At 36.6% G+C, this 25,856-nt stretch overlaps 2 protein-coding genes across 10 annotated transcripts in view; one reads left to right on the top strand and one right to left on the bottom strand.

Annotated features, from left to right (window-relative positions):
* pde1ca (phosphodiesterase 1C, calmodulin-dependent a) overlaps positions 1–15,316 on the top strand; it is a 201,027-nt gene extending 185,711 nt beyond the window's left edge. For 6 of the 7 annotated variants that reach the window (XM_015354717.2, XM_015354719.2, XM_015354720.2 and 3 more), the window contains one exon: positions 14,120–15,316. In XM_015354717.2, coding sequence (XP_015210203.2) covers positions 14,120–14,295 — 176 coding nt within the window. In that variant the 3' untranslated portion in view covers positions 14,296–15,316. Of the gene's footprint in view, positions 1–1,797; positions 9,189–14,119 lie in introns of those variants that run through there. The other variant, XM_015354718.2, reaches the window with a different exon arrangement.
* Positions 15,317–15,402: 86 nt separating this feature from the next.
* On the bottom strand, positions 15,403–20,742 carry ppp1r17 (protein phosphatase 1 regulatory subunit 17). 3 transcript variants are annotated; one of them, XM_015354727.2, is made up of 4 exons: positions 20,667–20,742; positions 19,915–19,997; positions 17,640–17,801; positions 15,403–15,964 (listed from the first exon to the last, which is right to left on the bottom strand). In XM_015354727.2, the coding sequence occupies exons 2-4, from the start codon at positions 19,982–19,984 to the stop codon at positions 15,894–15,896; spliced, it is 303 nt and encodes a 100-aa protein (XP_015210213.1). In that variant the 5' UTR covers positions 19,985–19,997; positions 20,667–20,742; the 3' UTR covers positions 15,403–15,893. The 3 variants fall into 3 exon arrangements, with proteins under 3 accessions (XP_015210213.1, XP_015210214.1, XP_015210215.1); XM_015354728.2 differs by having other exon boundaries at positions 19,915–20,047; positions 20,667–20,736; XM_015354729.2 differs by lacking the exon at positions 20,667–20,742 and adding an exon at positions 20,402–20,420.
* Between the last annotated feature and the right edge of the window lie 5,114 nt (positions 20,743–25,856).

The following is a 25,856-nucleotide window of genomic DNA, read 5'->3' as shown; positions in this document are numbered from 1 at the left end:
TAAAATAATAAATATAATAAAAGATACAAAGAAGGGGGGACCATTTAGCCTGTCTAGCTTTGTTTTTAGCTAGTACAGTAGGTGATTGACACACGGATCCTATCTAGTTGATTTTTAGGGGAAGCCAGTGTCAGCTTCAACACATCACTCTATCGCTTATTGTAACTTTACTCTCAAAAGCCTTTCTGTAAATAAATACGTTCAGTTCTCTTCCTTCAGTGTACTTCCTCTTAGTTTCCAATTTTGTCCCCTCACAGCCTCCTTTGGTCAAGACTAAAAAGAGATTCAATTTCTGTATCTGTTTCTGTAAGGTATTTCTTTAAGAATTGGCTTTCTTTGGGCTGATCTCAGGGCTTCGATGTGATTTCGGTAATGTGGTGACCAGTCTTTTACAAAGTATAGTACTGTAAATATTTTGAGTACCTCATTAAGGTAAAACAAAGGTATTGATGAGTTGTGTGCAAAAGTGATTTTAACAATGACATATATAATCGAGTATATGTCTCCACCTTGTGACAGAAATCAAAAGAATCATAATTAAAAGTCTGATGTGTGTATTCGTAGTCATTTGTATGAGAGAAGTCACTGCTTTCATGAATTGGATTTGATCTGCATATTTTTCTTTAGTCTCAAACAGTTCTCTAGTGACTAGCTGACTAAATTCTGTCATTTTTCTCTTGTACACTCCTCTTTGCTGTTAACAACATAAAGTATAACAATCAGTGCAGACTGGGATTGATAATTAAGCACCTTTGAAAAAGAAAACTTAAAGGGATCTTAAAATGGCACATACTGTAGTTTGTCAATTGCAGTTTAGCGAAACCAATGCTTAACATTCTTCCCTCAGCATAACGGATCCTTTAAATACTTTAAAAGTTTCTGTGATGTAATAAATGCAAAGTTTTAATGTTGTAAAGAAACAGAATGTTTTCTGTATTAAAAAATAATCACATCTATTTGGGTACTCTACATTTGGGTACTAACATGCGTGGATTTATTCATTTTAAATTTGTTCAAACCGTTTATTTAATTACAAAGCACCTAAGCCTCAAACAGTGATGATGGGAGCTTCTCAGCACAATATCCTTCTAAACATTGCTCAGTTTTAGGCCAAAATACAGTATATATCCTATACTCTTTTCTGAAATATTGCAGAATCATAACTCACAAAGATAGTTATTGTAATTTTATCAAAGTAACATTATACAAGACTACAACTCCAGAAAATGCTCATCTGTTTTGATCTGCAGAAAGGGTGAGAATCTCAGCGAGGTACAATTTTACTGATACTTTACTTAAAGATTTGTATATAATTATGAACTGTACTGATCTACTGTAAGTTATCTTACATTAACTGTTGTGAAGCACGTTAGATCATTATTTTTTTAAACTTATTGTGTATTGTCACATATGGGTAGCTTATTTTAGTCATTACTGGTAGTAAATAAAAAAAATATCCCCTGACGAAAGCACATTTGAGTGTGCAACATACCCGTTTTCAACTAGTTTTAACATAATTCCATTAGTCTCTTCCTCACTAACCTTGGATGTTTGTTCTGTTCATTCTGGAAACATTATTGGCAGGACGAGTGACGGGAAGACGTATGGTATTTAGGGTGTAAACTCAGGTTTTTCAGACGAGCCCGAAGCATACAGTAAATGTGTCACAGTGCAAGTCTACGCAGTGCGAGTGGGCAGGTTAAGGTCAAAATGCTTCCTTTCTTCCTAGCTCTCTCTCCTGGCTCACAGACCTGGAGATAGAGCATTAATGAAATAATATTGCTTTTGTTTTTTCAGATTCTGGAGCGGAAGTGAAGAATGATCTTGATTCCACTTCTTCCGTTACCACCTCCGCTGCTACAGCCGATACAAACTAACCCATCCTTCATTCTTCAACAAAGACTTCATTCCCAGGGAAAGATTCTCTCCGATGTTCCAGCACACTTTCCTTTAGACGTAGCGTACATTACTTTGGATTTTATTTTTTATTTTGTGTGTGTGGGGGGTTAACAATTCCTAATCCAATGACTGAGCTTTTTGCACAGGATGGTTGACTCCGTACTTCCACTTCCAAAATGGCCGAGGACTGACAGTACACAGGCCTCCGCAAACGACATTAGCTGTTTCACTTTTTCCCCAGCAGCATAGAAAACTCCTGGAACCTAATTCACTGTATATAAGTGTTCATGACAAAATTATTGATGATATAATATCCCTAGCTCACACAGAAAAGACAGCTTTTATGCATTGGAAAACCTATTTGTTACTTGAAAGGACCCAAATAAAGAAACGGGTCTTCTGAAGAGCATGTAATGTTAGCTGGGTGCTTCTACACAGAACTGTACATCATATAGCTCAGTAATACCTTGAGTATTTTTTTATTTGTGCAGGAGCTACTGAGTTAGCTATACATAAACCAGTCCTTAGCATTAGATTGCCTGTATTATGCTGCATTATTCAGTGTGAAGTCAAAATCAAATGCAGTGTGAAAAAATTACCTTCGTTTTCATTTTGATATGAAAATGCACCAGCTTCATGCAATCCTTTAAGACAAACCGCAACACTTACAAATCTGCTTCCTGGAATTTAGAGAATTAATTTATAGGATCCTGTTTAACTTGCCATATGTTTTCTCATGTTTGTTTGTTTTTTTAATTAATTTTATCAGGGGATTTTTTTTCACAAAAATCCGACAGAATGTAGAATGCATATGCCCAAATTTTAGCTTAACGAGGCTTGTTTCTCAATAACATGTGTTAAAGAAGAAAACAATCAATGTAATTAGCTTAAGAGCAAAGCTACTCAAAATATTTAAAATCTTAACTCAATTCACGTTGTGATTGTTTTTATGATGTCAGATACTGTATGATACAGTTGTCGTAGTCATAGTCTGCTAAATTTAGAAAGGAACCTCAAAATATTTCAATCTTTAAAATGCATCCAACAAACAACATTTTTCACTATACATGCTGAAAATGCTACACGGCAGGAAGATGCTTTCTCAATCACAGTAATATCCATTCCAAACAGTTTTTTTTCTTTTCCTTAGAAAGAAAAAATTACATCTGTTGCCTTTATCTGTCTTTTGTTTCTGGGCTTCTTTAAAAATAAAGGTTGACTCTTATCACAATTCATAAATCCGCACTAGACATCAGTAATAAATGTAAAGTGTATGACTAATTGGAAAGTATTTAGACAGAAGTCTTTTGCCATTAAGAGACCACATAACCCAGAATTCATCCTGGTGGTAGTGACGCTTACGGTGGTATTAATTTCTCTTGCAAGCCCTCAGCTTCTTTTGAGAGGGTTAAGCTCTGGTCGTGAACCTGGACTTTTCTGGCTACGGTGAGAGAAACGTGTGTTTTTACAGCATAAGTGCTTTTTAGCTGTGGCAGTTCTTAAACGTGCAACACAGTGCAGCTGTTTTCAGCAAAAAGTTCTCCATGGCTGTTTTCAAGGAAGAAAATAAATGGTTTGGGAGAGAACATGAGTGGATTGGACCAGTTGTACTGCTTTGTGTCTGTATCCAAATATGATTACTGTATGTCAGTTGTCCTTTACTGTACTTTGTAGTTTTAAATGAGAAACAGGACTTTCAGAACTTTTTTCAGTTCACATTTTCCACTTTATTAACTGTATTTCACTTCATATGGTAAAATATTATGTTGGCTTCTGTCTTTAAATTTCATTTAAGACTTAGTATGGATAAATTGTGCTCTAATTTGCTTATCCTAATTCAAAAGACCATGGGTTGAGCTTTTTTAATTTTCTTTGGAATGTTTCACTAAACCATAAGAATTACATTTTGCTTCCAAGGAAGAAAAAAAGATTTAGGATGCTTTCTTATCTCCATTAAACAAACTCTGTTAGGCTTTGGGAATCATTACAAGCTTCTTACCTGTGAAGATTTCAGTTCATCTCACTTTAGGCTCTAAGAGCAATTTAGAACAGCCTTGTTAATTAATTGTATGAATAAAACATGTTCTCTTCACACTTTCAAGAATAAAATGTCCAGGTAAAAAAATGCTTTGAAATACTCTATAAACAGAAATCCACCAGTTTAGATAACAGTGGGAATGCTCCAAAGATAAAATGTTTTTTTAAGAGCAAGACAATGAGAACAATGGATTTTTATGAATGTGTCATTTTCCATTTGTCTTGATGCTCATGCATCTCTTCCATTTTAGCCAGGCTAATTCAACTTGTCTGTGTGAGAGTCAGTCTCCTCTAAGTTAAATGTTTTTTGATACTTTTATTTATGTAGCGTGAAGTTATGTGTCTGTGATCGCATATGATATGCCCTAAAAATGTCTTCCACGGAAGCATTTAATTTTAATAGAGAACTTGATCGTCAGAAAATAGGCTGCTGTTGAACAATTTAGAAACAAAAACAAATTCCAAAAATACTAATTCTGTGAACTTGCTCTGGATGTCCACTTTTAGTAGTTTTGGAGACTGGTGTTTCAAAATGATGCAGGATTACTGTTATGAGAAAAATCATTTTTTCCAGTATGCCTCATCAAATTTTTTATGCTAGTGTACAGTACTCTTCATTCCTTTTTTTCTGATCTGGCTGAGAAAATGCCTTTCCGTAAACTGTTCTAGAAGTCTTGCCTTTTTCTAAACTGTTAGAGATGTTTAAGAAGTAATGTGTTTCAGTTTGTCAAGCCTAATGGCTGGTGTTGCAAAATACAAAACTTGTATTTTTACTGCTCCTGACATTTGCCTTTCATTATATGTGAACAGCACTAAGCTCTGCCTACAGCACATACAAATAGATAACACAGGAGTATATAATCTCCAATTTTAAAATAAACTGAATGAACATAGTAGTGACTGTGAGTCATCTTTTTAGACTGTTTTAATAGCATTGTGACTTCCCAGTTGTTGAAATGCCTGTACACATCTCCTTCTCTGTCATAGAAAAATGTCTGTCAGTATTTTCGTCATGTTCTTTGGGCACAACCTAAATATCTAGTTTGAGAGTTGTTGTTTTTAATTTTTCAGAAACATTCTGGTCCATTTGCCTTCCAACGGCAAACTTAGGGCTCTAAATAGGGTTCTAGTTCACAAATGTCTTTATTTTTTCAGAGGTCACCATTGGCAGACATTTAGACATACAGTATAGGCTCCATTTCCAGCAACAGCCTTAGGAAAAATAATTAGTCTTTAGGATTAAACACTGGACTGGAAACTGAATTTGTCTGAATGGCTGACTGCTCGTTGACAGAACCTGATGAATGAGTCACAGTTGCTCTTAATGGGTAATTAGTATTCGGATGGAGAGACATTCCACATAAGGAAAAGTAGTAGTGTGTGATTGGTCATGCCTCTGCGATAATTGCAAGGCTTAAAAGAGAAGTCTACTGTAGTCTGGAAGAAGAGAGTGTATGAGCACTGAGCTATGGGGGAGGTCTCATAGATTTGAATTGAGCCGGTCTTTGTGTCTGTGAGAATCAGTGCATAAAGGATACTTCCAAAAACACAGTTTACTGTAGGTCTGTAATGAGGTCCCTCACCAGTGCTGGTAGACTGCAGATACCTGTAGGTAGTTTGCCGTGTGTAGCAGTGTAGTGACTGGGAATTACTGCACTGCTGAGGATCCCCTGTGGAGATGCGTGGTGTCTAGAGGACGGGTTGGATCTTGATTTCCCGTGTCCCCTGATGTTGAGACCAACTGGCTGTCTTGGATTGTGGTTAGCCAGCGAACTGGACGCTGTTGTGTCGGGGGTACAGCTTTCTATGATGGAATGCTGATGGCTGACCCTGGCCAAACAGGATCAGCTGGCAGTTAGTTATGGGGGGACAGGCTATTCCACTGTGCATATTAATGAGGAAATGGAAAACTGGTGAAAAGAACAAAGTTTAGTGCTGCATTATCTCATTGTGAAAGGTGAATAGTGATTCGTAAATTGAGGATTGCAGAAACTGGAGTTTGAGGGGAAAAAACTGAAGCATTCTGTAAGTGTTACAGTAGGTGAAACTAATGTGTTGTGTATGAAAATAGTGTGTATATGGCAAGGGATGTACAGTTAATATTCAATGCCCTGTTTTGGTGAGCCACTATAATACTGCTTTAAAAAAATGCTCTCCTGGTACTGTATTTCCTTCTTAATACATAAAGTAAGCTTTGTGTGATTGCTGTTTAGCTAGGACCTGCAACATCATCTCAAAGAATACTCTGCAACCCCTAGAGGAAGATAAAAGTAAAACTCTAGGAAATAAAGACTTCAACATCTAAAAGGAATGTATTATAAAGAATTAATTAAATGTGAGTTATTGTAAACAAAAAAACTTGCTATAATGACACATTCATTCATTACTACTATTAGAGGTGCCCCATGTCTCTAGACTAAATTTGTGTATTGCTGTTTGATCATGATTATACCATGGTTTAAAACATATAGCTTTAATATACATTGAATATGTATCCTTTACTGGGCATTAATTTTGAAACTTTAATCTTAAATTGCATATTCAGCATTAATTACTGTTTTTCTATTGTCCTACAAACAGCTTTTGTCCAGTTAGTGTTGCCTGGCCTTCAAAACGTTTATTTAACTTTTCAAATGTGAAACTGAGTTTATATTATGTTTAATCTGGATTTAGGAAATGTCTGTGTTGTTTTTTTTAATTCCGTGAGATAATAAAAAAAAGTTACCAAACTCCATAACTGGAGAAATGTAACAGAGAGAAAACAATATGTACGTCAAATACTGCACTGTAATATGAACATCTTGATATCTTAGACAAACTCCAAACTTCATTTCTTTGATGTTGTTAAAGTGTTAAACAGATAGATACTTAAACGTTTAAAAAGCAGCACGAGAAAAGGAGCCAGAAAAAAAATAAATTGATTTTGATAATTTGGTATTGGGTACCATGGAATTATGAATCAATTTCTTAGAATGTTTGCATTTCATGTTCTCCTGGGAAGAGACTTTCAAAGAATTACAGGTCCCAATAAAACACTAACAAGAATAGATGGATTTTGACTTAAGATTTTAATGAGCTTCTTATAAGTTTGCAAATATTCCCTTAGTCAATGAATGGTGTGTATTTATAACTTAATGAAAGCAGACTATTGTACTTATCCATAATTTTTCAGCTGTTTGTGTATTATGGACATTCACAAGGATGGTGTGATTCCACTAATTCTCACTAATAAAAAAAAATGATTGACATAAACAAGAAGGTCAACAAAAACTGAAAGGGCTATATAAAGTTAATACCTGACAAAATTATATATAATCATGAATTTGCTGTGCGTCCATCTACTGTATATCATAATTTAAGGGGTTAATGTTTTCACAGGCCTTAAATGCATGTCAGGTGTTACTGTTTCTATACTAAGGATATTAATACCAAATCAAAGAGAATGACTATAACAGCTCTTTCCATGCAAATGGTTAATGAAATCACTGTGCAGAAAGCATTGCCTTGACCACACACTGATTGACGTTTTTTTTTAACCTGGACTTTTAATTAAACCTGTTTTTAAATCCTGATAAAAAAACACTCATCATTTTGGGTCTGCAATTAAAAAATGCCATGTCAACTGTGAGCAATGTACACATTATTAAAAATTCAGACTTAAAGCCTTGGTTGATATGTAATTATATTTGTTGAGCTTTTCTTGGGATACAGTGGTTCTGTGGAAATAGGTGGGTATTCATGGTCATAAGAGTAAAATATTGACGTATATATGTTACTCAGTATATAATCAGTATAAATCATTTTTTTTAATGTCAGCAGCTTTCAAAAACAGTTCTACTGACAACCTTATATATTCTTCCCGCAGTCTCAATCGTTTAATGTGTTAAAATTTTGTGACCATTGTCTTTGAGATAAGATACAGCTACCTTTTGTTTTTTTTTTCTGATTTTTGGAATACTGCTAAAAAAATTGTTTTTTCGTAGCAGGCTTGTAGACTGTTTCTTGCAGATAGCACATTGATTTGATTTAATCTGAACCTTAGTTTTCCTTTTTTTTTTGTTTTGCGAGACATCAAAAATTCTTTGCTTAGAAAACGACGACATACAAATAAACCTAAAGGAAAAAAAACCCTTGTAAATTGTATTTATGGCATAATTTTAATCCGAGTCTGAATAGCCTGGGTTACATTTGATTTAAGTCTTCTGCAAACACACGTGTGCCTGAATTGCATTTAAATAAAATGCAGATAATTTTCAAACATGCTTTGTTGCATTTCAGTCCCTTAAGCTTCCCACTGTTTTTCAAAATGTCCTTGAAAACACTTATATATTTCAATAGAACAAATATATACTGGGATGCTTTAGAGGCACAGCATGTGTAATTGTCCCTGATTGTAAATGATGTAATACAACCCATTAACCTTTTGGAGTAATGGTATAGGTGTTTGTGATGTACAAAATGTTAAAGCTCAGGTCCTTTAATTGCACTACTCTACCAATTCCCTGCCTGAGGAATAGCAGACAGTTTGACATCATATGTGGCAAAAAAATGTTCCCTTGTGAGATAGTAAAGTTGATGTCTGACAGATGTTTTTACAGGCTTAAATTCTAAATCTTTTCGGCATTTCCATTTTGTAGCTTCTGCAGCGTTTCCTAATCTTCCTGTTTTGGTATCATCTGCAAATGTTCTAATGTTCTAACAATACCAGAATCTAGATTATTGATGTAAAAAAAAAAGAAGAAAAAGGATCCTAATGCAACCCAGTGGTACTCTACTGATGACATCGCCCACATCTGAACATTCATCATACTGTACATCTGCACTCTGTTTTTTATCCACTAACCATTTCTTAATTGAAACACATGCATTTCCTTGAATGCCTGCCACCTACAGTGCAAGACATGACATGCAAATGTGTTTGTTCAGTCAATAGCTGGATTTTAACCCTGTCAAAGCTTTTTCTGAGCCAGCTAGGCAGATATGTACATGAACGTTAACCACTGTCAAAATAATATTAGTGATCCTAAGGTTTCTATCCAATTTGTTGGCTGAAACATCACAGAGATGAGTGTATGGCACCATTATCATGTTTGTGTTTGAGACAAGGTGGACACTCCAGGTATAGTCAAAGGAGTCTGTTATAAATGTACTTTGTGATCTCTATACCTCGTGTGACTTAAAGATTAACATCTAAAATATACCTTTCCTGTATATTTTTGTATTTTTCTGATATAAACATGAATTTGGCTGTTTTAAGTATTTTCTTTTTTATCAGTCATATCAAAGCGTAACAAAAAAAAAGTCTGAAAAACCTGTTCTGTAATATCAAAGTTAGTCAACATGTAGTCAACATACAGTAAGACTACAAAATACCTTCTCTCTGTGTTATCAGTGGTTTACAAAAGTAATGCAAAATTATTTTCTGGAGCAATTGCAAACCTGAAATTTTGGAAAGAAACAGAAACTTCTCTGTAAGCAAGATGCTATGAATCTCTTTTGTTGTGCTGTTGTGTTGTCCCTTTTGTTCTGTTCTACTACACAGTTGATTTTTGTTTGAATCCTTGTGTATGTGTTACAGTTATGAAAATCCCGATGGCACTGTGTCTCTGCCTTATTTGAACGAACAACTGTTAGTCACGTTGCACCAAACTATTTCTAGCTACTTAGTGATCTTCCATAGCACCATACTCCCTTGTCCACAGAGTAACTACTATACTTTAATAATGATAGTCTTACTACTGTCTAATTGGAACACAATTAATAAAGTGCCATGTTCACCAACACTCTTGTGTATACTGTAAAATAGCCATATACAGTCAGACTAGAAGGGAAGGCATTGTTAATTTAGAACCCACCCCATGGATGTCACATTGTTTAATGAGTTCAGCAACCTGACCAATGAAGACCTGCTACTGTAGGTCAGAGTGAGTCAAAGAGAAATGAAGGAATGAATGGAAACAAAGAAAATAGAAGCTCTGTATCATATAAAACAAGCTGTCTAGTTCCTATTTTCTAGCATACATGAATATGTAGTAATTGCATTTTTAACCCAGTTAGAAATATTTTTATACCATGGGAAGATCCAGTTTTATGTTGTGCCTATCCTATATTTATTGATAGTATTTAGCAAAATTTAATGTTGTTACCAAATGTTAAATGCACAGATGTAAGTTAGTCTGTAATATAATGTAAAGGAGATGCACAGCCTCTGAAACCATTAGTATTCTAAAGCTCAAGATAGATTTTACCACATCTGTGACTTGTACTGTACTACATCATTCTACGCATTATGTGTGCAGACACCCATATATGCACGTGTATACTGTATATATCAATGTATATAGTGATGCACAAATAAATGCAACACTCAGGTCTGATGGATTTAATTTTAAGATGAGATATCTGACAAAATTATGGCAAATTTGAAATAAACTACAGCTCAAAGTTCTTGTTTTCAGATGAAACTGTGTCAAAATGAAGATATTTAAAAGTTAATCTCAATTGCGACCTCCCATAAAAAACACTATATACTGATAATGCTGATGCATTGATCTGATCAGACTCTGGACAGAATACTTTATGATGTTCTGCCTCTTCCAGTGCATCTGACGCTAGCTAGCTAATTATGGCCAAGTATGGTTAATGGATTTGATTAATTGGTCGCCAGGTCAGGAGAAAAACCTGAGGAATAGTGATTCCCAGCACCATATGGTCTTGGATTATCCAACTGGAAATTTTAGAACCAAGTTGGTTTGCAAATTGGAAACACGGTTGGTTCAGTGACTTCAGCACCAACTGCTTTCCTGTTTCAGATGATTTCTCCCCACATCATCACTCTTCCTCCACCTCGTAGGTTGGTTTGAACAGTGCAACATTAACCATAATGCTCACCATAATATCTCAACACAAGTTGTCTTCCTGCCTTCTTCTTGACGGGCTTGTCAAGTGCAAAACATTGGCAAATAGCACCTTCCATTTCCCAGTCTCCAGGTGTTCTCTAATCCATAGAATGTCCATCGCCCAATGTTACTCCTGCATAACCTTTGAACATGTATTTTTCATGGAGATGACAAGCTGCTCTTATTCCATTGCTACGCAGGTTATTTCTTCTTGGAATTTCTTGTGCGTTAGCCACTGCATCTAAAAACACTTAAGCAGATGAATCTGGGATGGACAAGCCAGCTTCCTGATTGTGGTCACATTGTGGTCACTGTTAGTGTGTTAATTAAAGTGATGGATATTTACTGTACATCAGCTCATTTTACAGTTTTTTGTGATCAAATTTACATTGTGCCCGTTTTAACTGAACTGCTTTATTTTTATGAAGTCACATGGCTCGAACTCAATGTTCCATTATCCTGAGGAGCCATACTGTACTACTAAAAGGATCACAAACTCTTTTGCTTCCTATTTGAAATTTCAATAAGATTTACTTTGCCCAACAACCTAGATTTTGTGTTTTTGTTGTGCATCAGTATATACACACACCAAACAATTATAGTTCTGTTTCCGTTTTGCATTTCCTATAATATGTTGCTGATTCTTTAACTTTTTCCTTAAATTAATGAAAACATTAAGAAAATGAGACATGTATTTCATTACATTGGTTCAATATTCATTGTTTGAAGCCATATATTTTATGCATTTCTGTCACTTAGTGGCAAGTTGGCATTGTTCTATTTTTATTTTTATCTTTATTCTGAATATTTTGTGTAATGTATGATTTGCTATGCCATTTTTTCATAGAATTTAAACAAAAACTAAACTGTGTTGGCCAATGTGGTCCTATTTGTTACAATGCTACGTTATTGTACTGTTGTGACAATAAATCTGGAATTCTAAAAATCAAAGAGTTTTTTTTATTTGCTATTTTTTAAATATTATAAAGGGCAACTGCTGGACATTTCAGAATGCATATTTATAAAGAGTTTGTTTTGTGTGCTCCAGAGAGGTTTCCTTGCAATGTAATTAACATTATGGGAATATTGTTTGCATATACAGTACAGTATACTACAGTATGTGTATATACAGGAAAAGTATATATTTATAACAGTCCTCTTTGGGATGTTCTGGATTCACTGATGAATACATGCGCCAGAGGACACAGTTTTTTTCTTTCTACCCATCCTTGTAACCTTTATTAACTTGCCTCGGCTTTTCTCATGGTTTTTCTCTGCTTTGTTTCTTCCTGTTACACACCCATTTTACATCAGCCAAAATCTACTTGTAGTTCCTCATTTTAATGCAATTAAACATGCAACACCGCTCACAAAATGGTCAACTCTTTACATAGAGTCAACTGTGTCTGAGAGTCTGTCCTCATAGCCTAGAGAAAGATCCATTTTCACTGCAGGCTTCATAGGCCGCCTACTACAATGTTACACAGATGTTTTTTTACATCAAATATAAAATTCAATAAAAGAACAAAGCCATGTCCCAAATCACCCTTGTGCCCCTAGATTTCCTGTCAAGGACCCAGAAAATAAAATAAAACCACTGATACAACTATTGGTCCTGTAGAGGAACTTCAGTCCTTTACTGCACATACTCCCCACTTCTGCATCATGACTCGATGCAGGAGAAGGTTTCTGACCAATGGTGTCAAAGTACATTGACATTTATTCATTTGGGCTGCACTTTAATCCAAAGGGACTTCCAATCACATCAGGTCAAGATGCAAAGCGTACAGGTGGCAGTGGCATAAAGCAACAATAAAACCACAGTGGATAGCGCTGCATCAAGTGCCAGGATGATGGACAGTGCTGAATAATTTCAGTGGTGCTTGACAGATAGGAAGTAGTGACGTAAGAGCACAGACAGTAAGTGAGGGTTAATTGCAAGCCTCTGGGGTTAGGAATATCCGGAAGAGATTAGTTTTGAGTTTCTTCCAGAAGACGGTGAGTGAGTCCAGTCCTTTAGGAACCCTGTAGGCAGGCTCCAAGGGTTCGAACATACACTAGGATCCACTGATGCCAGAGGAGGCAATGTGAAGATTCCCAATGAATTTCCAGCATCTTGTTGTTATTCATTCAGACCAACCAGATATGTCACCAAAGTGTCACCTCCTCTGGATACTCCCAAAACATACGTCAGAAGGTGCCAACAACACCTCCAGATAAAGCTTATCTAGCGGCATCTGACCAGGTGACTGAGGTCAGAAGCCTATTTCCCACTACATTGTGTGGGAATGCAAATCAGACAAGAATCTCCATGTTGTCTGAACTCACTGCCATCTCCCAATCCTCTCACCGGCAGGAACCATGTCGTTGAATTCCACGTTGTGTCCTCGACCCCCCCGGAGCCCCCTCCCTCCCTGCTCTTTCCCTCCTTTCTACAATCTGTACTCTCCCTCTCTTCCCCTGGTTCTGGTCAGGATTCCAGCCTACTGCACCTGTGGTCCCAGTCTGTCTTCATTGTTTTCTCTCCCAGTGCTCCTTTCCACTGTCTCCATAGGGGCCCCCTCACCCAGTCCCTGTGGGTACAGGCACTCAGTGTTAGTCTGTTCCGGCCCTGGGACCCTTGTTTACAGCTTTCACTGCAACAGGACCCTGGCAGCAACAGCAATGATTTCCCAGCTGCCCCCACGTTTAGCACCCCTGTGGCCTCAGTAGAGGCCCCTTTCAAGAGTACGGCACTTCTGTTTGCTTCTGGGGTCCATCTTTTTAACCATAATATGTGGGGGTCCTAAGAGAATCCCCATTCGGCCAGTTGTAGCAAATCTGCTTCAAACTCAATGAGTGAGGAAGAGGGGTCAACAGCTGGGCCAGCACCGTCAGAGGTTTATTTTCTCTTGGTGAGAGCCTGTCCCTTTCACACTTCGTGAAATTAATTTTGCAGTTTTAATCTGCCCAATCGTACAAATATGAATTCTGTAATCCCACGGGCCTTTTTGTCCACCACAGCTATGATAGTATCCATTTTCTAGCTGGGTTAGGTGGAGTAATGTGGCGTAAAGTACCTTACTCAATGGTATTACAGCCATGACCTCAATCGCACAACCCCATAGCTGGGAGTCCTCTGACTAAATTCATAATGCCAAAAATCATAAGAAGAAAAAAAAAAAGAAATTTGAGGAGGAAAAATACACTGACTCCTGACATAAAATATCTGTATCTAAGGTTTCATTATTCCCCACAAGAAAAGCACGCTAACATGCTTTTATTTCCGTTCTTTGTCCCTTCAGTGAAGAAAGCGGGATATGATTTGATACGGTACTTCAAGAGGCCCAGCTACTGTGCAAACCTGTACCTGCCTTCACTGCAGAAGAAAAGGGGGGAGAGTCTGAGAGGAAGCAGGATGCTGGACCAGAGAAGTAAAGCAAAAAAGCTACAGCACATCTCCCTCAGAGGAAGCAAATGAGACTGAAATGGGAAATAGGCAGCAGAATATGTGCCTCATATTATCTATAGCTGTGTGCTTAGGAGGGCATGTGTCTCCATGGCTTTTATTTTTCAGTAGTTGTCAGTAGTTGTCCATTCCTCTTCTTTTCCGACCCTACTGTGGAAATATTCAAAGCACTGCAAAATGTTTGGCTTCTTCTATTGTTGCTGACTAGCTCAAAATCTATTATTGCACAAATGAGTGGAAAATGTAATGTGTTTTGGCCTTTCTATCTTAATTCCTTACGTTAATATGCTGGCCTATTGACACTTGGGAATATCATTTATAAGTTCAGGAATACAAATTTATTTGTTTAAAGCATGACTGAAATTTTCTTCAGGTTTCAGAATCATATTTTAATTTTTACATCCATAACATACCCAGATACTTGTTTTTTAGGTTTTCATTTTTCCAGATTCCATAAACAAGATTAAGGAAGCAAAATGACACACGCTGGCTATCACAAATATGAGGAAACATGGAAGTCTTTCTATGAACACACATCAAATTTAAACCTCATATGTAATGCGTTTGTTTCGTCTACAAGATGTTTATCTCTACCCATCAAAATATAGTACTCATCAGTTGCTCTTTATGGGTTAAATTCTTGTATAAAACGGGATACAAAAATCATAAAATACTGCTTTGCTTTAGAGAATTAAAGTTATTAATCATCTTAAAAAGCAATAGGAGAGTGTGGCTGGTGTGATACTTGAGCCTAGTCCTGTGACATGATCCCTAGGAAATCTGATAGCATAAAATTGTCAGGGGTGGGGGTCTGCCTTTTAGTGCCTGAGGACATGCTGCATGGAGAAGGCTTGGGACTGAGGAATCCCTGAGAGACAGCGAGCGAAAGCTGGTAGGGCACACACGTTTAGCCCCATACTCGTCCATCTTTAGCCATCAAAGCTCTTTCTACTGTAAAGACTTTATACTGCAACCCTAGTCAAGGAGCATCCCTGTGTCTTCTGATTTCCATTCCCACTTAGTTTTTAACTACTTAGGTATATTTATCCTTTTCTGAATTGTAACTCTACATTTGTAACATTTCTATAATTAATGAGGAAGTAATTGATGCACAGAATATTTTTAAATACAGAACATGACATTTTTATTGATAATTAATGCCATTCTGTTTACGTTACACCACAGCTCTCCTGTTTGATTGAGTTCCAGTGCCGTCCTGCCGTTTAATTCTTTTTAACGTTGTCAGTGTTTGCGGCACCGTTTTGACATTCCTGTCACTCAGGACTTTCCGAAGCTTCCTAATTCATGCAAGCTTTTTTTTTTTTCTTTTCTGCAACAAAATGAATCTGCAGCACTTTTTACGTACAGGGGCGCTTTAAGAGTCAGCTGTAGTTACAGCTAGAAGCAGTGGTGGGATTGTCTGTACATTTAATTGAAGTTGTTTTGTACAGTAATGAGAAATTTAAGTAAATGGGTAACAAATGTGAGAGGGAGTTGCACAAAATACACTCCAAAATATTTTGAGTAAGTTAGGTATGATAGAAATAAGATTTGTCATTTAAAGAGCTACTTTTATCAGAAACTGCCAGGTATCCTTTGTCAAAGCTCATCTAATTCTTTCCTTCTGTTTCTTCTTCTTCCATATAAATGACGCGTTTCTCTTCTTTCATCAGTTTCACACCTAGAAAAATAAAACAAATATATAATTTATAATAACTCTGGATCGGGAAATGAATTTTAAACAGAAAAACACTTTAGGAGTTTTCACACTTTTTCTGACATCTTTCACTCTCTGAATTAATTCTTTGAATCACACCACAAATATACCACTATACTGTATCTTAATCAATCCCTGGGCAATTCACCAGTAATTCCCTTGTGCTACCTTAAACAATGTCCTAAACCTAATTTCATGAGAAACAATGACATTCAAAAATCAGATGCTTCGTGAATATTCAAATATTTTAGGTATGAGAATTTTGACTTAACTAGCTTTGTTAAGGCCATACGATATGAAGGCCTGGCCATACAACAAGAAGCCTCGAACCCAATTCAGTGTGGGGAGTGACCAAGAGGCAGCAGTGAATGTGGAAATGGGGTGGACGAGGGACGCATTTGTGCATTACATATGCTGTGCATACTGTCGCTAATTTCGGTAATGATTATGATTTGGAACAGATGGGTGAGCCCAACTTTTTGTTGTTATCCCACCCAAACGTCTGTTGACTTTCATTTCATTCCTTTTTCTGCTGACATTATTCCACATGCAGTTCAAGAATGCGCATCCAGTGAAAACTACACCAAACAGAACACAAAAACCTTTCCTAAACGTCTGCATTCCATCAGCATAGTAAAATAAGCCTTATCCTAAGGATTACCACATCACAAGGTGCATCTGAAGATAAGCTTAACAAGGACATCTGATTAAAAAATGAGCAGGGATTGAAAAGGGATGGGATTGTACAGGAGACATACATTTGGGTGTAATTGTTTTGAAGAATACAATTATGTAAATCCAGAAAAAAACAGACAAGATAGAAATGCATATCATTTATGTGCCTCAAAATATTATTATACCAAAATACATCTGTTTTTAACATGTAAAAATGTCTTCCTATTTTATGAAAAACAAAAATCACAGACATTTGTTGCAGCTAAATATTTACCCAGAAGGCCATTAGTGAAAATAATTTCATCTCCGAAAAGTCTTGTTTTACGGCACTTTGAAATGTCTGAATTTTGTAAATGTTGTGAAGTAATAGAGTTATCCAAAACAGCGGGTTAGGTTACGGACAGAATCATAGAATTTAACGTGAGTTATGCTAAAAACAATTCACTAGCATACTGCAAGATGGAAATTTACTAATAGAATCTCACTTAGACTATTGTAAACAACCTAGTTTATTTAATGTTAAAATGCTATTAGTGGATATATATACACTATGCTGCTCTGGAATCAATCCAAAGAAGAATGACAAAGTACATTCTCTGTCTCAAAAGAATGTCCTGTACCTAGAGGCTTAAAGAAAATTTTAAAGTCTTGTACAGAGACGTCTTTTGGCTGACAGACTTGAAACCCGTGATGAAAATTATTTCAGTTGGGCTCATTTTTGTTTTACGAACTTTTATCTTCCAATGAGTTTGTAATTTCAACAACAGAACGCCGATACACCTACTGTATAAGAATGTAAAGTTTACTGGCTTAGGGTTTTATTGCTGTTAGTTGATCAGCTGTAGAAAATTGAGGAACATTTTAATTTATCTTATGCACCATTGGAAATTCATGACCACAGGGATGGAAATTCTTGGTAAGCACTGCCCAGTCCATACTGATGAGCAGCAGATGAGAGTTTTACCTGGGATTAAGGGTGGGATGTAAAGAACAGGTGTGTCTTTCCTCCGCGGTTTTTTGTGCTCCTGTTCATGCTGCTGGGTGTCCAGGTGCTTTTCACTCTGTGTTTTTCCTACATCCATCTCACAGTCATCTATCAGCTCTTCCGAAAGGTCTGACAGGGGATCTGTAAGAAAGGGTTTGTTAAACCTCAGCACTGTTCTGTTTAAAATAGAAAGTTGTGTACTGTACTCCAAAGATGTGAAGATTGTTTTTTCTTAAATAAATTTGATAAATATGGTTTTATTAAATTTTAAATTTTGGACATATATGCAATATATATTTAAAACATAGAAATATATCACTGGTAACAGGTTTAAAGAAATTTTAAATACAATATATTGTATACTGTAACTGTCACGATAATAGACTTGTGTGTGTGTGTAAAATGCTTTTTTCAACACAGCCAAGATGGATTTATTAAAAATGTATGATGTAAGAATAATAATTAATAAGGTGTGGTTGTGGTTGTTAACACAAGCTTTGAAGAGTCTTTGAAGTATCGGAAAATAATTGTGTGAATTCTATGCAGAGGGAAGTGTACTCAGCAATTCAAAGACGTGCAACTTCAGTTTATGTCTTAAATTACCATGACAATGGATGAGAATAATGGCATAAGAAGGGAGTTATTAATTTCCAGAAAACGTTGTTTATGAGAAATAAAGATTCCTAATCTTAATTCAGAGATGAAAATACACAGGAGCAACAAGTTACCAAACTATTTACTGTTCAGAAGCCTACGAGTGTTAATGACATAGTCTAACAATGTCCTCAGTCAGGCGTCTATGAGATAGACAAAACAAGATGTGGTGAATTGCTCTGTTCATTTGTAATCTTCTTAGAGTTTTAGCAGTAATAGTAATACATACACACATTTTTGACTTCTCATTAATCCTGTATGTATTAATTCTGTGCGCTCCTTTTAACTAGCAGCAGTATTTTTGCAACCTGCTCATTCACTAGACACTAAATTAGCACACCTTAATGAAAATTAAATGCTTAAATATGATTATATGATTATTAAATGATTATATATGATTAAATCCAATCAAATTCAATAGTTAAAACCAGAACCTTCTCCATAAATACGTATAAAGAAAAGGAATAAACATTAAATACAAGAAGGAAAGCACTGGGATTAACATGGATGTTAATTCGGGGCCAGGTTTAGGATTCACTGAGGCATGCAACAGTAACCAATGTAGAAAATATGCCCAAATTATAGTCAGCCTGCAAAAGAAGAATGCATGATGCACCGATTGAATTGAGTAGGTTATATGTTCTGTGGGAGATGGTAGAACACAAAGGCATTGATTGTTTCAAGAAAGAATGACAGTAAAAGTGCTGCAGCTCCACACGGCAGGATTAGTAAGTGCATTTCTACTTTGTAACACCCTAAGAGGACAGACGTGTACGAGAACATACCGAGTGCTACAGTGAATGAAAGCCTCTTCAAGCACTTGAAGTCTCCAGCCCTTAAGAAATCCACTTGAGTCATACTGTACATTTTCAGGTAAAGATGACACACAGCACGCTAGCTTTTTCCATTTTAGCGTTTTATAAACTTTGATCTCCGTTTAGTAGCCACAGGATAGGTATGTCATTGAGCCTGTCTGTTCAGTTTGAAGACACTCAATTTGTGAGTATCACTGGAAGTTCCTTTTTTTGATTCAAAATGTATTGGAAGCTTTTAATGAATGTCAATCACAAATTCTGAAAATTTTTACCAGATCAAAGCTTCTGAATTCCCCCTCAGCCACATTGCCTGGTCTTGCACAATGTATAGCATCTTCCCCTTGTACAAACGTTCTGGCAAGTGTTCAGGTCATACCTGTAGTTAGGTATGATAATGGTTAGGTACTGTAGCGTTCAGCTTAATGAACAGCTGATGCTTAAGGTTGCACGTGCTGAAAGAAGACCCTCCGTGATGTTTCAGGGCAGCAATATGTTTACCATACAATGGTGGCAAAAGGAAAAAATATTGGTGCTCTGGAATCAGTTCAACGAAGAGCAACCAGATACATTCAGGGAGTCTAATAATGTGTGTCATCAGCACATTTATGATTTCCTCCAGGGCACCAAGTTATCAAATAACCAAATTGTACAGGTAGGTCCCTCACATCTTTAGGTTTGCTGGCCAAGGAGATTAAAAACCTGGCAATGTGCAGACGGCACTGTGAACAAAATGAACTGATCTGAAGCTTAGGTAGTGCTATGCTTCCAGTGCGTTCAGTACTCACAGAACTGATCCTGGCCATTCAGTCTGTTATCTGTAGCCTTGGGTGTGGGTCTCACATACTCAGTGGACATCTTCCGAGACGGTCTGTTCACCAGCAAAGAACGGGAGATGTTTTAAATCCTGAAGCAGTTCACCTGTACTCACAACAGGGTAACATTCATTCCATGTGCTAAAGGCTATACATTTACAGTATATCTCAGTTTTCTTAGATGAAGCATATTTTTTCAGAACAAAAACCTGAGAAAAGCAGGACAATTTAAAAAAAATAAACATGATAAACAATGGTGTAATACAAATATTTATTTAATTTAACATTTACTTTACCATTGTGATGTTATTTTTATTTAAATATAAAATAACAAAATTAAGTTTTCTTTGATTTATTATACAAAAAACTCACACATGTTTTTCATAATCCAAACAAAATCTAATACTAAAAAATATTTCTATACATTTTAAATTGTTATAAAGATTCACAAATGACTTACAATTCCGCATAATCTAATCAGATCTATTTTTTGCATTGTGGAGTTGTGAACTTCTTACAATTTCAGTCATTATTTAATACAGCCTCCATTAACAGTATCTGTGAAATAATTCATTTAGAAGACAAACCGACTACAACACATACACATTCACATACAACATATACAAATATTTTAAGCTAGCTGGATAGGTAAGATAACCATCAAATCTACCATAAGCACAAGAAAGCATTGCAAAACTTTAGAAAGTTATTTGGTTATAGCCTACCTGCAGGGAGAGAAGATCTATCTAGAGTGTTAAGACAGCTCTCACAAGAAAGAGCCGGTTTTGTGTTCTGGAGGAGGGCAGCCTTTATTACATCATCATTAGCAGTTATCGTCATGACAACCCTTTTACCCATCAACCTTATTCCATTGTCAGACAGATGGTGTCCTACAACTGTGTATGTAACCATATTATCATCTTTTAACATACAAAGTTTATTTAAATCATTTGATATGACCTTCTTTAAAACGTTTTATCTAATTAGGCTTCAAAAATTAGGTTTGTGTGGTGCTCATAATGTGTGCATTTCATGTTGGTTTTTGTTCTTCGAATTATTTAATTTGATAAGATAATACACAATCATTTAACAAACACAATGCTGTGCTGTCTTGAAAAAATGACAATTTTTTACGCTGATATTTAAATATGCACAGAATTCCGTCTGGGTTTATAGACAGGTTATGATTGATCTAAATTCTGCTTTTATTCAGTTTTTAAATGTGAGCATGAATTAAATAAAGTCAAAGTCTAATGCTATCTCTTATTTCTGCAATGCATACTGTAATCATTTCATATTGGCTTAATCATTTCTGTTTTCTTAGTTTGGTAAAGTAACTGTCAGGAGTTTTTTTACCGAAAATGTTGAGGAATTGCAAAGCAATTAATGTATTTTGCAATTGTAGCTTATTTACATGTACTGTAGTCAATTGGGCTCTATTTGTATCTATTGGAGTCTGATTTTAATAGCATTTTTCCTGTGCTATTCACACTACACATCAATTGAGTCTGCAAAATCATTAAGTGAGACAGAGTACTGTAACAGATGCAGGAATCCTTCTGACAGATGGTCCTGTGTAAACCTACACCATATTCAGGCACGTTTGTGAGGCTCTGGTGACAGGCCCTTGACTCTGCTGTAATGTTGTATAGTGAAAACTGAGCATGCCATGCAGAATATTAAGATAACACGTTTGAAGGCAATAAAATAAAAAACAGGATATGCTAGATTCCTGATATGGTCTGTTGTTTTACAAAATGTCTTAATTACTGTGGACTTTAAAACGCAGGCTATTAATTCAGATTTAAAGTAATAACCTTGTTTGTCTAAATCTTTTTTTTTCCTATTTTAGGAGTAAAGTATTATAATCCATACAGTATGTACATACTGCTCAGTACCATAGTATTGTGGAATTATGCATCATTTTGAAGACACCTGGAAAGGGATTGTAAGACATCTTTCTATAGGGAAATCTATTACATTGTATAATGTCTTTATGTCATACATTGGGATAATTCTGGAATGCCAGGGTTTATCGGCGGTGAATAATGTGGCAGCACTTTTGAGTAAGGGACGCTGCAAAACTGTATTTCTAATGCCGTGCACTACCTGAAGCGATCAAGCTTATTCAGAACGAGAACAACACAAAGCAGTCACCCCATCGAAAGGAAATCCATGGAAATCTGTGTCACTCATAACTGAGCATTAACCTGGTCGCCATTGTGCTCTATGGACCTTTCAGAACACGGATGGACAGATGTTAACACAGTTGGAGACTATACAGTATATCAAGCATTCTCAGGATACCCTTTATCCCAACATACATGCTGAAGATATGGCAGAAGACCACTGTAAATGGACACTGATCATTTGGTGCCCTGGGGGAATGGCATTCTGAGGTTCCCAAAGCATATTCCCCCTTTACATCAAGACAACTAGACAGCCGAGCAAGGATACACCTTTCTGAAGTAACAGACCAGCCATCCTGTGACAGGGACTCCGCGATCTCTTTAGAGAATGTCGGTTGGAAAGAACGGGTTCAGCGTAAGATTGAAAATGCTACCTAACCTCCTGTTTCAGCACTCGCAAGTACAGTATCATATTAATGCAGGAGGAGATAGCTGAAGCAATGTCATTGATCATGACGAGACATATCAGAAGCCAGTCCATGGCAGGGCACTCACAGACACAAACGCACACGCACTTTCAGTTTCATCATCATCATCATCATCATCACCACCACCCTTATTATATAACTTTTCTTTTCGTTTAACACATAAAATAAGAATAGCTTGTCGATGAAAAAAACACAACTCATCTTAACTCTGTTCCACAATAGTAAGAAGAGATTACTCTGAGGGTTTTGCACCTACCTGAGCCCAAGGCAAAATTCAAAAAATCTAATTTTCATATTACAGATCCCTGCCCATTCCCGACTTTTACTCCTCATTTGCACACATTTGAATGGAGTTTTTGCATGGCCGCTAATCTGTTAGCAGGCACAGAAAGCCGGGCGGGCACGATCCCCGCCGCAAGGCTCGGGCCCCCCTGTTCTTGCACGTTCTCGGACTGTTTCAGCCGCATCACAGCCATGACCGAGGCGTCACCCCCCTTTAAAACAGGGTTCTTATTGAGAGCGACCTTTTGCGAAGGGACCCGTAGAAGAGAAAAGCCCGAGAAGCTCTGATTCAGATCATCGCACATTACGTGTGATATTGCGTCTTGACACTTTTTGCTTTGCTTTCTAGGTGCATCTCCCCTGCAAGGGAATCATCCCCGCTGAGAGGGGGACTTGTGTGCTGATGTTTCCCCCACTGGTGTAAGCCTGTTTTTTGTGATACAGTAAGTTAAGGTTACCTGCCTCAGCCACCAGTTTGCGTGACTGATTCTGATGTTGGAGATTTGAAGGTTATGCCCTATGAATCTCTGGTAGTAATTTATCTAATGCTTTACCATTATCTGTGTCGTAACTGGAAGAAACGTGACGGGATTCCTTGCAAAAGGAATTGGAAGTAATTGCATATACAGTAGATCCAGCCAATACATCTACTGTATTTGCACTTCTACATAAAATGAAACACTAAAGAGAAACCATATAGAGAGATAACCTTTCAAAGCAGATTTGTGCTTGGTATCTCTTTACGATTTTATATTCATGCTAAAAGTTACTTATGAATGAGACAGACGACCCTTTTTTTTACTTTAAGATGAACTCCTTCTTTAAAAAAAACGCTTTGAAAAGTTTGAGCTTTTTATGATTGAACGCTTCTCAAAAGGAAATGATATGGGTAAGTTGTTAAAAGCCTGTCAAACAATAATATTTAACATAATTCAAATCATTGCATGATTTCTTTTCAAATTATAAAACATTATAGGAAAACATTGTCTGCATTGTTCTAGGAGGACAGTACCCTTGTTGGGTTTCCATGGTAATATCTAGAGTTTTTTCCCTGCTTTTATACTAATGTAAATGCTAGACCCTTTTTTAGTAGTATATTTAGTGATATATTGTCTACACAACTCTTCATTACTCAGTTCAAGTGAAGATACTTCAATACTGAGCTGCCTAGCAGACATGTAGCAGTGTGCATTTGTAAAGATTATTGCTCATTCTCCTAATGCATTAAAACAATCTTAAGGGCTTTTAGTAGGCTATGAATACATTTACATAAAACCGGGAAATTAAGAGCTGAACAGATTTGTAGGGCAGTATTCATTCAGACACTGCATAGGAGAACCGTGATTTCCCTGAAGGAGGTGAAATGCATTGTACAGCTGTCCTTTTCTTGTACAGACCACATAAATCATACGTCACAGTAATTGACTGTTGGTTACCTAATGGTAGAAACCATCCTGATTGACCTGGCCCAGTGCCGATTCAGGGATCATATCCAATTCTTCTGACAAGCTTACAAAAACTTCAGCTTGACAAACTTTTGGATTGTTGACTTGATAAAGCAGACATAGCTGTCCTACACCTTCTAATTTGGTCCTTTTGGATATATTCATATTATATTAATGCAGTATAACATACTATATTAATCAACATATGAATTTATTTTACTATGTAACAATTAATTGATATTATTAGTATTGATATTATATTAATACGTGTCATTCTCATTAAGATATACATTGATATTAATAATATATTGATAGATATTGATATTAATCATTTATTGTTCATTTATATTATGACTGATATTATCATATTAAAGTTAATAAGAACTTCTTACATTGTGACTTCCATCCCTCAGCTCCTCTACCCTACCTGAAGCACATGATCCTAAATTTGGATTTTGATTCACGTCAAACTACGTTGGTAATTATTTTTAAGCATCAAGCTTGACGAGGAGATGTTTAAGAGCAGCATTCAGCGGAACAGGAAACACACACTTCTGAGTGCAAAGTACCCATCTGACATTCTTATTTGTACATCAATCGCCAGCACACCTGCACTTTGACGATTGTGTTGGTTTAAGTCTTTGTAAGTCTTAATTAGCCTGAAGGGAAATGTGAAGTCTCTGCTGATCTTTCTTTGTTTGCTTTTTATTGGACCAGCACTGCCTGGACAATCAGCATATATTTTTGTCAGGAAAACCTTTTTAAAAATATTTTATTTAAATAAGTTAAACTTAATAAATGCCTTACAATGATACAGGAGGTCTGTATTGTGGATGGCAGTTCCAATAACTGTTAATGTTTTTCCCATTTACTGTATATGTATTACAATTAGCAACATGACGTTTGTTATTTTCCATCATATAGTCTAATTCCTACCCAGCTTTTAATTGTGAGCAAATGTACGTGATGTACATGAAATTTTGAATGTTGTTTTAATCTAGAATCAACCACAATTAAGGAAGATAAATGTCAAACCAAAAGTGACGAATGCAGATTGCTGAATTAGACTTTAATTTACTCCGTATTCCAGATGTTTGCTAGTGTCTTTGGGAATCTACATTCTATACTGTGTGCCTCCAATGAAGGCATTCAGTCCCAGCGTAGGTATAGCCCCACAGCCTAGATGTTGCCAGTTCAAATCTGGGTCATGCCTTCTCAGATTGAGCCAGCAAGGGTTTTCTCAGCTTTCAGTGAGACAAAAACTCCTGTGTCATGCCGGGTACCTGCAGGCTTTCTGTAATGTCCATGAGAGGTGTTAACCAATGTTCAGCAAGCTGTGATGATGGCAGCTTGTCACAAGATGAACCGCTCTGGCAGGTGTAAGAGGAGAACATCCACATGCCCTTCCACTCATTTCTGGAAGGCTGAGCCTTACAATGCAAGATTCTCAATTCCCAATCAGGTACGGTATCCCTATAATTAAGTTTAACTGTTGAAAAAGTGGGTGCCTTGGTGGCGCTGTGGTTAGCATTTCTGCCTCGCAGCGATGAGGCCCAGGGTCCAATTCCAGA

The sequence above is a fragment of the Lepisosteus oculatus genome, chromosome 6 (genome assembly GCF_040954835.1).
Source record: "Lepisosteus oculatus isolate fLepOcu1 chromosome 6, fLepOcu1.hap2, whole genome shotgun sequence".
NCBI classification, from domain to species: Eukaryota; Metazoa; Chordata; class Actinopteri; order Semionotiformes; family Lepisosteidae; genus Lepisosteus; species Lepisosteus oculatus.
The sequence above is the reverse complement of the archived record's forward strand: the minus strand, read 5'-3'. Positions and strand labels throughout refer to the sequence as shown.